At 41.1% G+C, this 18,192-nt stretch overlaps 1 protein-coding gene across 2 annotated transcripts in view; it reads left to right on the top strand.

Moving 5' to 3' along the window:
- CSMD1 (CUB and Sushi multiple domains 1) overlaps positions 1-18,192 on the top strand; it is a 1,991,107-nt gene that overhangs the window by 858,918 nt on the left and 1,113,997 nt on the right. For both annotated transcript variants that reach the window (XM_048845330.2, XM_048845329.2), the window contains exon 4: positions 14,877-15,071. In XM_048845330.2, the coding sequence (XP_048701287.2) occupies positions 14,877-15,071 (195 nt within the window). The remainder of the gene's footprint in view (positions 1-14,876; positions 15,072-18,192) is intronic.

The following is an 18,192-nucleotide window of genomic DNA, read 5'->3' as shown; positions in this document are numbered from 1 at the left end:
TCACTGCTGCCCACTCTGAGCAAGAGGACAGAGAAGGGAATAGGAAATGACATGCTGCACCTCCTTCCCCTCATCACTAGCCAGCATAGCTGACTTGGGTGCCCAACATGGCATGTGAGCTGCTCCATGAAAAAGGGAGATAGTAAGTTACTTTGCTTAGAGCCAGAGGGGAGCATGGAAGGAGTTCTGACTCTGAGTCACAGTTTTCTGGCCTGCGCCAGGAGGTGAGTAGCTACTCACTGCCACTTACAGCAAATTGTAAAGTTTCAATTTCCTGTCAGAGAGTATATAAGACAGTTCGTATATAGGCATAATTTTTTAGTCCAAATATAGAAGGTCACTTGATAAAACTGAAAGTTAAAAATTAGTAATAGTGACGTTTAAAGGTAGCTTGAGCTGAACAAATAGTGTTGTGGCATTCTGTACTATAACCCTTAATTATTTAAAGCAGTATGTTTTCACAGTTAAGTCACTCAAAAACCTGCAACATGTCTGTACTATAGAAGTCAGAGCCAAACTGAAGGTAAACCTTAGAAAAGAAATCAATACCTGTCAAAACAGTTGTGATATTTAATGTCATGTTTGACTGAATAACACTGGAGCCTAACAAATTTAACTGTAGGTTGTTATGTAATAGACATTGTGAAGGAGTGTACTACTCCTTTACAGGACAGGCTGGAGCCTACAGGTTGGACAGCCTGTCCTCTCCTTGGGGCTAGGGTGTATAAGCAGGAAGAGGAACCTGAACAAGGGGGCTTAGGTGTAGAAGCTATGCAGGCTGCAGTGGTGGCTGTTTCTCTCAGGTTCCAGGAGACCAGCCCTACCAGATTGAGAGACTTGGTGTTATGCACTTTAAGTTTGGGAGCTCTCAACCAGGGTCCAGAGCAAGGGTTTTTTTAATTGTTTTTTATAGTTGCACCTGTCCTGAAGCCTTATTGAAACAGGGACATACTATTTTCTTGCTGTGTGTTGTCTACTCTTTGCCAGGCTGTTAAAGCAAACCAATTGCTGCCCAACCAGGGGAAATTAAGGTGGGGAACACCTGCAGTCCTTCACTGGGCTGCAAGGGGACACACAATGTCTATCCACACCCTTACACATGTGCTGTGGGAAACTGACATCACTGCTCCTTGGAGTCTCTCACCCTTTACAAAATATCCTGCATATGAAGAAGAAAGGAAAATATGGATATTTTATTGAAAAAAATTGCCTTTTCTTTTCACAAATTGGCAATTTCTCAGTTGAGTCATTGCTTGGAATTATTTACCAAATATTTTAGTTTGTAATTTGTTGAATGTTTCTATAGTCAAAATTCAAGTTGTTTTATTAGGCATGCAAATTGCACGGCAGCTATCTTCTCCCTGATTGGGTGCCAGTACATCTTTAGAATCAGGTTTGCAGGGTAAATTCTCACAGCTGACAGTTGAAAGTCACTTTCTGCCAACTGTCTGCAGTATTTCCTTAAGGCGTCAATTCAGGAAATCACTTGAGTATGTTCTTAAGTCCCTCTCTAAGCAGTACAGCACTTCAGTATTGACTTCTGTAAGACTTAAATACATGCTAAAAATTTAAGTGCTGCCCTGAGTGAGGGTGCTTTTCTGAACTGGAGCTTGAAATTGCATCTTTTAGTTACATTGCTGCCAAGCAATGAATTGTGGACAGTGAACAGAAAGACACTATGAAGCAAGATGGGTGGATTTGTTTAAAAAACATTAACATGTTTTTGCAGCATCCACCTAAACTTATTAAGAACTAACACTGGCAAATCATGAGTTAAAATACCTCATACCATTTTAGGGGTCTATGAATCTGCATGATGCAATTCACTAATTATAAAATACAGGGAATTTTTGTCACTCCTAGATTTAGCCCTCATGTTATCCTGCTGTCCTCAAGGAGATGGGGCTGGGCAAGAACACAGAGGCTGGCCCCAGGTTTTCTATACTGATACCTATTCATGATACCACAAGGTGTCTCAATAGATCCCTGTAGATCTCTGGGCCTCTGTATAATTGGGCCATGACCTAAGTTCCCTCTAAGCTGTGTGGCTGGGTGGCCACCCAGCAGGCTATCAAGTGTCGTGCACTTCAGGTGTCCCTCCCCCACTGCCATGCTGTTCCTGCTCTCTGCCTTGGAGCCCCTGGCCAGCTGCTCCCAGGAACCTCCTGCTTGCTGTGCAGAGTAGGGAGTGGGGGGAGGAGCACAGTTGTCAGGGTGTCCCCTCCCCCCACCCCTGTACCCCATCTCCACAGAGTGGGGGGCAGGGCACACGGCAGGGCTCAGGACAGAACTCAGGATGGAGGGAGCTTGCTGGCAGCCGTTGTGTCAGAACAAACAGGCTTCAGACTGCTGAGTGCCGATCTACTTAAAAGGGCAGTGTACTAAAAGGGGCAGCATCTCTCTCTCTCTCTTGCTCTCACACACACACATACATGCACACACGGTGTGTCTGTCACACTCGCCTACCAACACACACTTGTATTATTGTTGTTGTTACTTCATACTTTCAAAGTGTGTCGTTTTAGTTTTTTGACTGGTCTATGCATTTCATAATTTTAATTTCTCTCTTATGCTTAAATTTAATTCTTTGTTCGTTGTTTAGTGATTTCTAAAATGCCTAACCTGTCCTGGTTGGAGTAATTATCCTTCTGGTAACTTTTTAACAAGATATATTATATCTAGGTTTTTTGTTTCTACTGGTGGTGCACATCTACACGCTACACAATTCATTCCGCACATGGATGGAAAAAATAGAGGGAACACTGGCCATGACTCTTTTTCCTTTGCAAACCTAAGTCCTGCCCCAATGGAATAATCAGCTGGAAGATCTGTGCGTCTCAGGTTGATGGTGTTTAATGTGATTTTTGTCTGTCTGGCATATTTTTCTGCAAGAAGCCATGATTGTGCTCATAGTGTCGGATAGGTCTTCACAGACACTGCCAGTACTGCAGGGAATAACCTCATCATTTTTTCTGTCTCCTTTGAATTCTGATGTCTCTCTTTATTAGAAAGAAGGCTCCTAGGGTCTATGATAATACAAATTACCAATAAAAGGTCTTCCACTGAATTGAATACAGGATCTCCTGTGCCAGCACATCTTTTGGAAGACTACTCAAACGAGTCTTCAAATATAAGGATCTACAAACAGGTACCAAGATCTTGGTTTACAAGGCAGTTGTCATCCCTCCCCCCCCTTCTCTATGGGTGTGAGGCCTGGGTAACCTACAGGCAACATTTCAAGCAGCTGTAGTGGTTCCAGCAGTTCTGCCTCAGGAGGATTCTCAGGATCAGCTGGGAAGACTGGTGCACTAACATCAGCGTTTTCTTTGTGGCCAATGTCAGCGGTATAGACGCTCAGGTCATTTCAAAGACACACTGAAAGTACATCTTAAAAAGGGAGGCATCAACCCAACAAACTGGGAGGACTTGGCGCGGAACAGAATATAGTGGCATCACACCACACACCAAGCCACAGCTCACTTTGAGGAGAACAGATGTGCTCATGAGACAGAGAAGCAACAAAGGAGGAAAGAAAGGGCACAACACTTCAGACAAGAACTGTGTCTCCTCCAAGATTACACCTTCACTTCTGTGGGAAAATCTGCAGGGCAAGAATTGGGCTCCTCAGAAATTTAAAAACTCACCAATGAAGCCATTTGGCAGAGAGATATCATCCTCTCATCGAGAGCTCCATCGAGTCACAGCTCCATCCCTGGCCCACTCCCAGCCCAAGACCCACTCCCAGCTGCAGCCCTAGCCTCTGCCCCCTTACTCCTGTCCACATCCCCTGAGCTATGGCCCCGCTCTGGGCCCAAGCTCCGAGGGGTGGGGAGGGACATGGACAGGGGTAAGGGGGGGAGGGGCGTGACTCTCAAAAGTTTGGAGACCACTGACATAACCTGTAGTAAAAAGAAAAGGAGTACTTGTGGCACCTTAGAGACTAACCAATTTATTTGAGCATAAGCTTTTGTGAGCTACAGCTCAGTAGCTCACAAAAGCTTATGCTCAAATAAATTGGTTAGTCTCAAAGGTGCCACAAGTACTCCTTTTCTTTTTGCGAATACAGACTAACACGGCTGTTACTCTATAATCTGTAGTGACTCCTAGTGCATCAGCTTAATAAATTCTACTGGGTCACTAATTCTCCTAAAATCCACAAACTACTCATTATCTCAAAACATTTCTAGCCAAAACAACAATATGGTAGGGGCACCTAAAACCAAAGTTACTATTGACTCACTCTCTGTCCAATCCTCCCATTCTAATTAAACTGCAATTATGCAGCTGTCTGGTCTTGTCTCACAAAGGCCGAAGAGCATTCCAAGCTATGTGAAGTTTGATTTTCAGCTGGCAGTGACTGAATCTACAAAATGGTTGACTGCAGTATTGTCAAGCTCTGGGGTACATGCAGGAATGTCAACAGTGGGTGCCATGCTATTACACAGCACAAATGAGACAGGACTGCCTGTTCAGCAGCTTGAGTTCAGGAAAGCTTCCTTACTGTTATCTTTACAGTAACAGCAGCAGAGGAGCAGATATAGAATAAATCCTCATGGAGCTACAGAAATCACTGAGGAGAAAAAATAGAGAATGGTTGCTCTATATAATAATAATGTAGAGGGAAGAAAGTATTGGGATAACAGCCCTGCACCAACTCCCCTTCCCTCAACAAATTCCCAGGCCCCGGGCCCCCGCACCTCCCTTCCTTTAATAGGTATGACCATCTTTGTTGACTTGTTGCTGGTCTACCTTCTGTGTTGTTGCTGAGGTGTACTGACTGCAACATATGTCACTGCTGGCCATCTTACAGATGATAAAACCTAGGTGCTCCTACATGGAGGTAGAAGCTTCCATTTTTGGAGCCTTCTGGACTCTGTCCCCAGTGTTTCATGAACATAGTGTAGCTGATGGTCATGACAGCTGCATAGCCGGATATGTCACACCACATGCCACTGAAATCATTTTCAGACTCAGAATATACCTGATATCACAGAATCATAGAATATTAGGGTAGGAAGGGACCTCAGAAGGTCATCTAGTCCACCCCCCTGGTCAAAGCAGGACCAATCCCCAACTAAATCATCCCAGCCAGGGCTTTGTCAAGCCTGACCTTAAAAACCTCAAAGGAAGGAGATACCACCACCTCCCTAGGTAACACATTCCAGTGCTTCACCGCCCTCCTACTGAAAACGTTTTTCCTAATATCCAACCTAAACCTCCCCAACTGCAACTTGAGACCATTACTCCTTGTTCTGTCTTCTGATAACACTGAGAACAGTCTAGATCCATCCTCTTTGGAACCCCCTTTCAGGTAGTTGAAAGCAGCTATCAAATCCCCCCTCATTCTTCTCTTCCACAGACTAAATAATCCCAGTTCCCTCAGCCTCTCCTATAAATCATGTGTTCCAGACCCCTAATCATTTTTGTTGCCCTCCGCTGGATGATTTCCAATTTTTTCATTATAGTGTGGGGCCCAAAACTGGACACAGTACTCCAGATGAGACCTCACCAATGTCGAATAGAGGGGAACAATCACGTCCCTTAATCTGCTGGCAATGCCCCGACTTATACATCCCAAAATGTCATTGGCCTTCTTGCTAACAAGGGCACACTGTTGACTCATATCCAGATTCTCGTCCACTTTATCCCCTAGGTCCTTTTCTGCAGAACTGCTGCCGAGCCATTCGGTCCCTAGTCTGTAACGATGCATGGTATTCTTCCGTCCTAAGTGCAGGACTCTGCACTTGTCCTTCTTGAACCTCATCAGATTTCTTTTGGCCCAATCCTCTAATTTGTCTAGGTCCCTCTGTATCCTATCCCTATCCTCCAGCATATCTACCTTTCCTCACAGTTTAGTATCATCTGCAAACTTGCTGAGGGTGCAATCCACACAATCCTCCAGATCATTAATGCAGATATTGAACAAAACCGGCCCCAGGACAACCCTTGGGGCACTCCACTTGATACCGGCTGCCAACTAGATATGGAGCCATTGATCACTACCCGTTGAGCCCGACAATCTAGCCAGCTGTCTGTCCACCTTATAGTCCATTCATCCAGCCCATAGTTCTTTAACTTACTGGCAAGAATACTGTGGGAGACCGTGTCAAAAGCTTTTCTAAAGTCAAGGAATAACACGTCCGCTGCTTTCCCCTCATCCACAGAGCCAGTTATCTTGTCATAGAAGGCAATTAGATTAGTCAGGCATGACTTGCCCTTGGTGAATCCATGCTGACTGTTCCTGATCACTTTCCTCTCCTCTAAGTGCTTCAGAATTGATTCCTTGAAGACCTGCTCCATGTTTTTTCTAGGGACTGAGGTAAGGCTGACTGGCCTGTGGTTCACTGGATCCTTCTCCTTCCCTTTTTTTAAAGATGGGCACTACATTAGCCTTTTTCCAGTCGTCCGGGACCTCCCCCGATCGCCATGAGTTTTGGAAGATAATGGCCGATGGCTCTGCAATCACATCCGCCAACTTCTTTAGCACTCTTGGATGCAGCGCATCTGGCCCCATGGACTTGTGCTCGCCCAGCTTTTCTAAATAGTCCTGAACCACTTCTTTCTCCACAGAGGGCTGGTCACCTCCTCCCCATGCTGTGCTGCCCAGTGCAGTAGTCTGGGAGCTGACATTGTTTGTGTAGACAGAGGCAAAAAAAGCATTGAGTACCTTAGTTTTTTCCACGTCCTCTGTCACTAGGTTGCCTCCCTCATTCAGTAAGGGGCCCACACTTTCCTTGACTTTCTTCTTGTTGCTAACATACCTGAAGAAATCCTTCTTGTTACTCTTAACATCTCTTGCTAGCTGCAACTCCAGGTGTGATTTGGCCTTCCTGATTTCACTCCTGCATGCCTGAGGAATATTTTTATACTCTTCCCTGGTCATTTGTCCAGTCCTCCACTTCTTGTAAGCTTCTTTTTTGTGTTTAAGAGCAGCAAGGATTTTACTGTTAAGCCAAGCTGGTCGCCTGCCATATTTACTATTCTTTCTGCACATTGCGATGGTTTGTCCTTATAACCTCAATAAGGATTCTTTAAAATACAGCCAGCTCTCCTGGACTCCTGGTATGTTCAGCAGCAGTCAAGCAGTTGGTTTTGTAGCTTCTCAAAGTACTTTTAATTCATTTGGATGCCCAATTCCCATTTAAAGTTAATGACACTTGGTCTATCTCAAAACTCACTTCCTTCCTTTTCAAGTGAAAGGTATATTTCTTTGAGTATTGCCTTTTCTAACATAAATACATAGCAATATGTAAAAAACAAAAACAAAAAAACTGCCCTAAAACATTATCAAAACCAAACACTCCACTGCACTCACTCCTACCCCTGAGGAAAGGTTGTGAGAACAAACAACATGTGACAGATGTGGAATCGCATTGCTTAATCGACAAGTGGAAGATGCTCAGATGTTACAGTGATGAAAGCAGTAGAACATATATAGATTAGAATCACAGCAGTTGATTGTGTTCATTACAAGAAGCCATGGTATGTACTGTGATTTCAATATGCCATAATCCATGTTGGTGTTTGTTTGAAATTCTTCTTGTGTTATGGGGAATATGTGACCAGTATTCTCAAGTAGCTGGTAAAGAAACTAAGTGGGTATAGTAAAAGATTTAAAGGCTGTTCCTCAGAAACAGTAAACACAGATTTTTAAATGTATATAAATCCCCAGCAACGAAAGCACAGAGTTCATCTCCAGGCAGGGAACAAACTAACACATTTAAGATTCTGTTAGTTCATGTTTATAGTGGTTTATATAGTGCATATACTTGGAGTTTTGTTTTCTTAAGCTTCAAAGAGAATATCAAAAAGCCGAAATGTAAACAGTCTGACACAGGCCTTCAGAGACCTAGTTTGCAAATAAATGTATTTAATGAAGTTTCATTTATTGTATGCACTCTTAAAAAACGCTGCCAGTCCTCAACTAAATTTTTGCAGACCTTATGTGGTATAGCCTTTACATTAATGAGTACTAATGCTCTATTTTAACATTGTATTTTTCACTTTTTCCTTGGAAAGGGTTTTAATATAACTTGCATCTAATGATTTAAAAGATTGGGTTAAACGATTGATACGACATCCTAATTAACTCACTGAATTGTTACCATATGTATTTACATAGTTTTACTGAACGAATTTTCTGTGAGCATAATTAGAGTGATAGCTAATGTTTACAATTCGGGGAGCCCAAACTTTGTCCATGCAGGGGTCACAATGACAACTTGATAGGAGCTTTTTGGGGTGCACAAAAATGGAACAAAGTACTGCTTTCTTCACATGGCAATGTGGTTTCTAGAGACAATGGGTCCCAGCATACAATGCCCCATTTTGCTCTGAACTGAGGCCTGTAGTCTACCTGGGCAATGCCCCAATCCTAAAACTGAAGATGGTCCCAGGAGATGGGACTGTAGAACTCCTTGGATTACACTTTAGCCATCAAATTTAACTATATTTCTGCTTATTAAACACCAGTATTATTCTGATGCTTTAACCACATAGGCTCTATCTATTGCCTTTCATCCAAAAGAAACACAGTTCTGTGCAGTAAGTCAAATGTAGGAAAAGTTTCTCAAGAACAATAATAAGTCAGCTCAGTTCCTAAAAGCCTTTATCTTCAATGTAGTACTACCTTGGCTGTCCTCAATGTCACAGTGGATACTAAATAACTTCAGATAATTAAGGGCTTTCATAAATGAGGATCCAGGAGCCTGCAGAGTTTATAAGCTCTACATGTGAGTGGCTGCACAGTTGGTAAATTGTATAGGAAACAGTGTTTCTTCTGTAGACCTTATTAACACAGCAGGTGAATGACCTTTTATTGAGGAGCTGCTATCCACCTCCCTTATCTGCTGAAGTCAAACCTTAAGGTAGATCTCTGACCTTTGCATATGATAGCTTTGATCAGCTGGAATTTAAATAATCAAAGGTACCACTGTGTTACATATTTTTTATGAAGCTTCAGAGGCGTAATACATTTTATGTGCACACCTCAAAACAGTAAAAATTGTGTAGATGGACCTGTGCAGCTATTTAAATTTACTTTGCTGACATTTTTAGGAAGATCATAAATAATGTAATACAGTTATTCATCTTGACAAGCAGTGGCATCTTGTGAACTATTACATATTTTATTGAGCTTGACTGTCATTCTCAGATCACTCATCTTTTACTATTTTCAAGAGGTTTTTGCAAAATATGTGCCATCCTCAAGGAATCAGGCCCCATTATTTCTAGTAGTTCTTCACAGATGCAGAGTTAGGAAAACTCCATAGTCTGACAAAAGTCATCCTTAGAATAGCTTTTCTACATGGAGAGCAGGTGGAGGTGGTGCCGTATGATCTTGACAGGTGTTAGCTAGTGCCAGCCATTATATATTTGGCAGGTGTGTAAATAACCCTTAGACTGGCTATGATACCTTATTGCTTGAGAATGCAGTTTGTAAGAAAACAAGATACCTATGATGAATGTACTTTTTAGATAGCACACCCTTTCTTTAAAACTGTGCTAGAAACTAAGTTGTATGACCAGTACTACAGAAATTGATCTATGTCGAAACTGCATCAGATTATGGAGTCATAGAAATGTAGCGCTGGAAGGAACCTCAAGAGGTCATCTCGTCCAGCCCCCTGTGTTGACAGAGGACCAAGTACAGCTAGATCATCCCTGACAGGTGTCTGTCTAACCTGTTCTTATAAACCTCCAATGACAGGGATTCAACAATCTCCCTTGGTAACCTAATCCAGTGTCTAACTAACCTTATAGTAATTTTTTCTCAATATCTAACCCTAAATCGCTCTTGCTGCAAATGGAGCTAATTGCCTCTTTTTGTACCCTTGGACATAGAGAAAAATTGATCAGTCCTCTTTACAATAAACTTACCTATTTCAAAACTGTTATCACATCCCACCCTGAGTGTTCTCTTCTGTGGACTAAATATGCCCATTTTTTTCAGCCTTTATAGTACTCTGTGTATTAAGAATTGCATTTGAAAAATAACAGGTAGGCTCTTGCTACAAAGCCATGTAATAAATCTGAATCCAAGCCATGTAATAAAAGTCCTGAGAAATAAACAAAGGGACTGCTGCAAGTTTGACCTGTTCTGTCTTGAATGATCAAAGACAGCTCTGGTTTTCCCTAACCATTTTCTAACAAAAATCATTGCTAAAATCATTATCTTTGTCAGTATAACTCTCTTAACTTGGAAAGCTATAGAATTGCTTGTTAATGTATAATGCATTATACAAATACCCAATTTACAAATCAGTCTAAGTAGTAATGCATTATAATGTTTATATTCACAGCCAATTACTCTAAGCTTGTAAAATGACCTCAACTTGTATTTATGTGAAATACATCACTTTTAGTGATTACACTTTTCTACATGTAATTAAATATATGACTTTCCTTACATTTTTTCACCATAAATAAGTGCAATCTAAACAAACATCACAAAATCTATGATTTTTTTTGGTTCACTTTTCACCAGAAATGTTAGTAGCGATTGGACATCTAACATAGTGAATTCCAGTGACAATGAGGTAGGATCTGAGTCCTAAATAGGGAAAGAACACACTAAAAATTACTTAGATGTCTTCAAGTCACCAGGGCCTGATTAAATAATCTTGGGATACTTAAGGAACTTACTGAGGCTCCTGAGCCATTAGAGATTATCTCAGAAGGACAGGGCAGATTTCAGAGAACTAGAAAATGACACTATATTTTCCCATCTGTAAAAAAGTGAATAAGGACAACCCAGAGAATTACAGACCATCAGCTTAACTTCAGTACCCAGAAAGATAGTGGAACAAATAATTAAGCAATCAGTTTGCAACCACCTAGAAGATAATAAGGTGATAAGTAACAGTGAGCATGGATTTGTCAAGAACAAATCATGTCAAACTGACCTAATAGCTTTCTTTGACCTCACACGTTCTTGTCAACTGCTGGAAATGGCCCATCTTGATTATCACTACAAAAGGTTTTTTTTTTCTCTCCTGCTGGTAATAGTTCACCTTAACTGATCACTCTTGTTATAGTGTGCATGGTAACACCCATTGTTTCATGTTCTCTGTGTATATAAAATTGTCCTACTGTATTTTCCACTGCATGCCTCTGATGAAGTGGGTTGTAGCTCATGAAAGCTTATGGTCAAATAAATTTGTTAGTCTCTAAGGTTCCACAAGTACTCCTGTTCTTTTTGCAGATACAGACTAACACGGCTGCTACTCTGAAGCCCTGTGGATGGAGGGAAGTGGTAGGTGTAGTGTATCTTGACAATAGTAAGGCTTTTGGTACTGTCTTGCATGACCTTCTCATAAACAAGCTAGGGAAATACAACCTCGATGGAGACTAAAAGGTGGATGCATAACTGATTGAAAAATTGTTCACAGAGAATAAGCATCAGCAGTTCAGATACAGCTGGAAGGGCATATCCAGTGGGGTCCCATAGGGATCAGTTCTGAGTCCGGTTCTGTTCAATATCTTCATCAGTGATTTAGATAATGGCATAGAGTACACGTATAAAGTTTGTGGAGTATATCAAGCTGGGAGGGATTGCAAGTGCTTGGGAGGATTGTTTTGAATTTTTATCCTATCTGGAGAAACTGGAGAAATGGTCTGAAGCAAATAGGAAGAAATTCAATAAAGGACAAATGCAAAATACTTCACTTTGAAAGGAACAGTCAGCTGCACACCTACAAAACGGGAAATGACTGCCGAGGAAGGAGTACTGCAGAAAGGAATCTGGGGGTCATAGTGGATCACAAGCTAAATGGAAGTCAACAGTGTAACGCTGTTGCAGAAAACAACCACCACCCATCATTCCGGGATATATAAGCAGGAGTGTTGTAAGCAAGACATGGAAAGTAATTGCTTCTCTCTACTTTGCACTGATTAGGCCTCAACTGTAGTATTGTGTCCAGTTCAGGAAAGACGTGGACAAATTGGAGAAAGATTAAATGTTCGACGGTATTGGCCTCCGGGAGCTATCCCAGAGTGCTCCATTGTGACTGCTCTGGACAGCACTCTCAACTCAGATGCACGATTGTTTGCCGTTGCTCTGACGCAGGGAGGGGCGACTGACGACACGGCTTACAGGATTGGCTTACAGGGAGTTAAAATCAACAAAGGGGGTGGCTTTACATCAAGGAGTATTTCAGGCAGGACTTCACGGAGGGTTCCAATAAGAAATGGTGCACCTAAGTTATTGTTCTTATTGGAACAAGGAGGTGAGTCTGGCCTCTGATTGATACATGGCTAGATTTACCTTGCTGCACCTTCACTGTGAGTGACTTCAGTGTGACCTAGAGGAATGAGTCCCCTGGGCGGGGGTTTGCAAATGAGTACAAAAAAAATCTGGTCTATTTCTTGTTTTGATACACTCCATCTATCTTTTACATCTTTGGCTGGCAGCAGACGGTGCAGAAGGACTGCATGCCATCCACATCTCATGGCTGCTCGGCAGAAGATGGTACAATGGGAATGCTAGCCATCCTCATCTCTTGCCTGCCCGGCAGAAGATGATGCAATAGGACTGCTAGCAATCCATATCACCTGTCTGCTCACCATAAGATGGTTCAATAGGACTGACTGCAGGACTAAAGAGAATGACCTGATCAAGTCACTCCAAATTTAGTCCCTGCACCCATGTCTGCCCAGGCGCTCCTGACTGACCTCACACAGGCGACCAGGAGCACCTCGGACATGACAATGACGGCTACCAGTGTTATTGCACCATCTGCTGCCACAAGGGAATGGGTTGCTGCTGCTGTGTAGCAATGCAGTACCGCGTCTGCCAGCACCCAGGAGACATACGGTGACAGTGAGCTGAGCGGGCTCCATGCTTGCGGTGGTATGGCATCTGCACAGGTAACTCAGGAAAAAAGGTGTGAAACGATTGCCTGCCCTTGCTTTCACGGAGGGAGGGAGGGAACGGGGGCCTGACGATATGTACCCAGAACCACCCGCGACAATGTTTTAGCCCCATCAGGCATTGGGATCTCAACTCAGAATTCCAATGGGCAGCGGAGACTGCGGGAACTGTGGGATAGCTACCCACAGTGCAATGCTCCGGAAGTCGACTCTAGCATCGGTACTGTGGAAGCACTCCGCTGAGTTAATGCACTTAGAGCATTTTCTGTGGGGACACACACACTCGAATATATAAAACCGATTTCTAAAAAAACGACTTCTATAAATTCAACCTAATTTTGTAGTGTAGACATAGCCTGTGAAATTAGTGTATCTGAAGGCATCTTCCGGTTATTTTCTGTAAGTGTGGTCTTCATTCTGGAAACAATTAAATTTTTAGCTTTTCTGGTTGCACATAACCTTACTGTGACATATTGGTTCAAGCAGGAGACAGGAGGTTTTATTCCCAGCCTTGCAACTGACTCACTGCACTGCTTTTAGAAAATCATATAACCCCTTTGTAGCTTAGTTTACCTACCTATCTATAAAATAAGCAGAATATTTGCCTATCTCAAAGAGTGTTGCATGACTTAATTACCACATTTAATGTTTGTACAGTGCTTTGAGAGCCTCTGGTGAAAAGAACTGCATAAGGGCAAAGTAGTAGTATTTTAATGTTTTAGAAATCAATGCATTCTTTAAAGTTTGGACCTATGATCTGAACTTGTTTTCTATATGCTGATGGGGTTTTGAGTTAAATGTAGTTATGACCATTTCAATGTAATGCTGCGAACGGCTATACTGATGAACAACTTGGGATATGCATCCAGCAAATGCACTTGTCTAATGCAGTGGGACATAATTAGCATTGATGTAGTGCTTTATGTCTCCAAAGTGCTGTACAAATATTAACTAATTAATCCTCTCAACAGCTCTGTGAGATTCTTTATTTTGCAAGTGGGGAAACTGAACAGAGAGGTTAAATGATTTTCCCACCACCACACACAGATTTGGAAGCTGATCATGAATTAGACTAAATCATGCCTTGCTCCTACTTTTCTGCTGAATGCATTTATCTCATGTACTCTGATGTTTCATACATTTGCATGGATACTCCATTGGATACAGCTGTCAAATATACACACAGAATTCCAACACTAAATATTTTAAACAATTTCAGCTGTATTGTTTTGAGATTGACTCTGATAGCAGGGGATTGGACTAGATGCAGGAGGACCGTTCCGGTCCTATATCCTCATTGCTAAAACAACAGACATATAAATAGAGACCACTGCCAGGTCACCAAACCAGTGGTCTTGTTTTGTAGGTTGATGGATTAATTAATAAAATAGATGTGTAGTTTAAACAATCTTCATCAAAAAAGCAATGCTTTCAAATGGTAGAGATTTTTCAGCAAAAAAAGTAAGAATTCTGTCCATTCTCCCCAGTCTAACACCAATTTTTTTAGTCATTTCCCCATTTTCTATCTACCCCTAGATTGATGTCAACAAGATTGAACAGGCTATTTCTTAAAAAATAAGAGATCTTCTAATACATGGAATATCGTCTCTAATGTGTCATCACCTGACTATCTATTTGACAGTGTCTGGAGTATTTAAAAATATTCTGTCCCAGCTTGTGGGAGAATTAGCTTGATTTATACAGTATTTTGTTGTTTGTCTGTGTGAGTCAATGGATGTGTGAAGAACTTATTGAGAGAATGCTAAATTGAAGGATTGAGTTTGAAATGTAGTTGTGAAATCCGTAGTAAATCTTACCTCTTGTGGAAATGCGTTCCACGATCTAATTACAGGTTTTTTTATATTAGAAATCAAAGTAGAAAAAAATAATAGCGTTTAACAGTGATTCAGTGAGGATCATATGTCACTTATAATGTAATATGTATTATCTGTTTTCCTGTAAGATTTAACTGTAATTTTTTTCTCTTGTTCTTTTTATTTCAACAGTTCTACCTAGCCACACTTGTGGAAACCCGGGAGAAATACCTAAAGGAGTGCTTCATGGATCAAGGTTCAATATCGGAGACAAAATTAGATATAGCTGTATCTCAGGTTACATCCTGGAGGGCCATGCGATGTTAACATGTATTGTGAGTCCTGGAAATGGTGCATCATGGGATTTTCCAGCTCCATTTTGCAGAGGTACAAAATGTGAATTAATGGAGAAAATAAATACATATATGCATTAATATAAATACAAAATACTAAGATAGTGATGAAATAGATTTTTTTTTATTTTAGGATGGTTATAGGTAATGCTAAAGTAGTTTGTTGATTTCACTAGTTCTGCGTTAACTGACAGTTATTTTTCTTAATGTCATTAAACTATAATATTTTATCTAAAATATAAACCTGTGCAGTGGTGGAATTGTAGCCCTGTATAAAGTGGGATTCATAGTACTTCCCTACCTCTGAGGGGTTTGGTGTGGATAAATACATTAAAGACAGTGAGGTGCTCAGATATTACAGTGATATAAGTGAATCTGGGCAAAAAAATGTAAATTAATAGTTTATTCATCAAAAAATGCAGTTTGGGGTCAGCCAAACATATTCATGAATACAGATCAAAATTGGTGAATAGTTTTTGCTAGATTTTTAAAAAAAAAACAGACTGTTTAGTTTCAGTATTTCTGAATTGAAATCTTATGACTTTGTGTTTCAAAATAACATTTCATTTAGAAATTTAGCTAATTTTTATTTTAAAATGAGGGTATAAACCACTTCAAAATGAAACAAAGCAATCAAAAAGAAAAAAGGAAAACTTATTTTGAGTCAAACAATATTTCGTTCGATACACCCTCCCTCATAGAATATCAGGGTTGGAAGGGACCTCAGGAGGTCATCTAGTCCAACCCCCTGCTCAAAGCAAGACCAATCCCCAATTAAATCATCCCAGCCAGGGCTTTGTCAAGCCTGACCTTAAAAACTTCTAAGGAAGGAGATACCACCACCTCCCTAGGTAATGCACTCCAGTGCTTCACCACCCTCCTAGTGAAAACTTTTTCCTAATATCCAACCTAAACCTCCCCCACTGCAACTTGAGACCATTACTCCTTGTCCTGTCCTCTTCTACCACTGAGAATAGTCTAGAACCATCCTCTCTGGAACCACCTCTCAGGTAGTTGAAAGCAGCTATCAAATCCCCTCTCATTCTTCTCTTCTGAAGACTAAACAATCACAGTTCCCTCAGCCTCTCCTCATAAGTCATGTGTTCCAGACCCCTAATCATTTTTGTTGCCCTTCGCTGGACTCTCTCCAATTTATCCACATCCTTCTTGTAGTGTGGGGCCCAAAACTGGACACAGTACTCCAGATGAGGCCTCACCAATGTCGAATAGAGGGGAACGATCACGTCCCTCGATCTGCTCGCTATGCCCCTACTTATACATCCCAAAATGCCATTGGCCTTCTTGGCAACAAGGGCACACTGCTGACTCATATCCAGCTTCTCGTCCACTGTCACCCCTAGGTCCTTCTCTGCAGAACTGCTGCCTAGCCATTCGGTCCCTAGTCTGTAGCGGTGCATTGGATTCTTCCGTCCTAAGTGCAGGACCCTGCACCTATCCTTGTTGAACCTCATCAGATTTCTTTTGGCCCAATCCTCCAATTTGTCTAGGTCCTTCTGTATCCTATCCCTGCCCTCCAGTGTATCTACCACTCCTCCCAGTTTAGTATCATCAGCAAATTTGCTGAGAGTGCAATCCACACCATCCTCCAGATCATTTATGAAGATATTGAACAAAACCGGCCCCAGGACCGACCCCTGAGGCACTCCACTTGACACCGGCTGCCAACTAGACATGGAGCCATTGATCACTACCCGTTGAGCCCGACAATCTAGCCAACTTTCTACCCACCTTATAGTGCATTCATCCAGCCCGTACTTCTTTAACTTGCTGACAAGAATACTGTGGGAGACCGTGTCAAAAGCTTTGCTAAAGTCAAGAAACAATACATCCACTGCTTTCCCTTCATCCACAGAACCAGTAATCTCCTCCATCATGAATGTCTTTCAGTTTGATGAGAGAGAAAATTAAAAAAAGAAAATCCATTTGTAACTGACTTGAATTTTTTTTTTTTCAGTTTGGCCCCCAAAACAAAAAAAATTATTTGCTCATGCTGTATGAGTACCGCAGATAGTGGTCACAATTAAAGTGGTGATTGCCAACATTTGGCATAGTGTACAAATGGCTGGCAGGTACTGACTTTTTGTTTTTTATAATTCCACTATATCTGGACCAGAATAGCCCAAATTCTTAATCCATTCCCATCTCTAATAGTTTCTATCAAGAGTATCTTTGATTGAAAGCTTTATTAATCTATATAGAAGTACTTTAAATAGTGAAATTTATAAAAAAGAAGAAAATATCCCAATTATTAAGTTAATAATAAAGACAAATCTCACAAAAATTTCAACCATATCCAGTGTATATATATACAACTGTATATGTAATCTTCAACTGTAGTAATCTTTTTCTGTAATAATAGTTGGTAAAATTAACACTTCTGTCTGAACTTTTTTAAGTTAATGGTGTCCCTTTAACTGAGCATCAATCTGAAAACACTTTTTGATACTCTGCAGGGTGCTCTCAAATACCTTCTGTTTGAGAAATATTACTAATTCTAGCAGTATTTCCAATTTTAGGTATAGGGAATATCAGTGGAACTGACTATTTTAAAAACCGGAATGAAATTAAGTACACCTTCTGTACCTAAGTGAACCATACCTTTGAAGAAGAGTCAAATGAAGCCCTAAAAGCCTCTCAAAAGTAGTGCAAGGACTAAATGAACTGCAGAGCCTTGCATGGGCCCTCTGTAATGGAGTGATTTTTTCCCCCACTCCTCAGAGAAATTATTCAAAAGATACACTGAATTGTATAAGTAGAGACATTGGATTGCTGCATTTTAAATTCCATGTTCAGCTAATTTTGCAATTACTTTCCTTAATATTTTCAGATGCATTAGCAACTGTTGTCAAGTAATTATGTACTTGCTGAACAAAGTGGCATTTCTAATAGAGATACATGACTCAGGCTGGGGAAATTTCAAAAAGGACTTGGTCTTGTATTTCGTTGACTATTCACTTTTCTGAACAGTTGTGGCAGGCTTCAAACAACATCACTAAAAGTATAGTGCTCAAGTGATACTTCATGGAATAGAATTGCAGAGCAGATTCTATGATGTCATTTGAGGAATTCTGGTAGCACCGTGAAAGTCTAGCTAGTGTGCAGTTTTGAGGTAGCTTTGCTACACTGCCATAAAA

The sequence above is a fragment of the Caretta caretta genome, chromosome 3 (genome assembly GCF_965140235.1).
Source record: "Caretta caretta isolate rCarCar2 chromosome 3, rCarCar1.hap1, whole genome shotgun sequence".
Classification (NCBI taxonomy): domain Eukaryota; kingdom Metazoa; phylum Chordata; order Testudines; family Cheloniidae; genus Caretta; species Caretta caretta.
The sequence above is the reverse complement of the archived record's forward strand: the minus strand, read 5'-3'. Positions and strand labels throughout refer to the sequence as shown.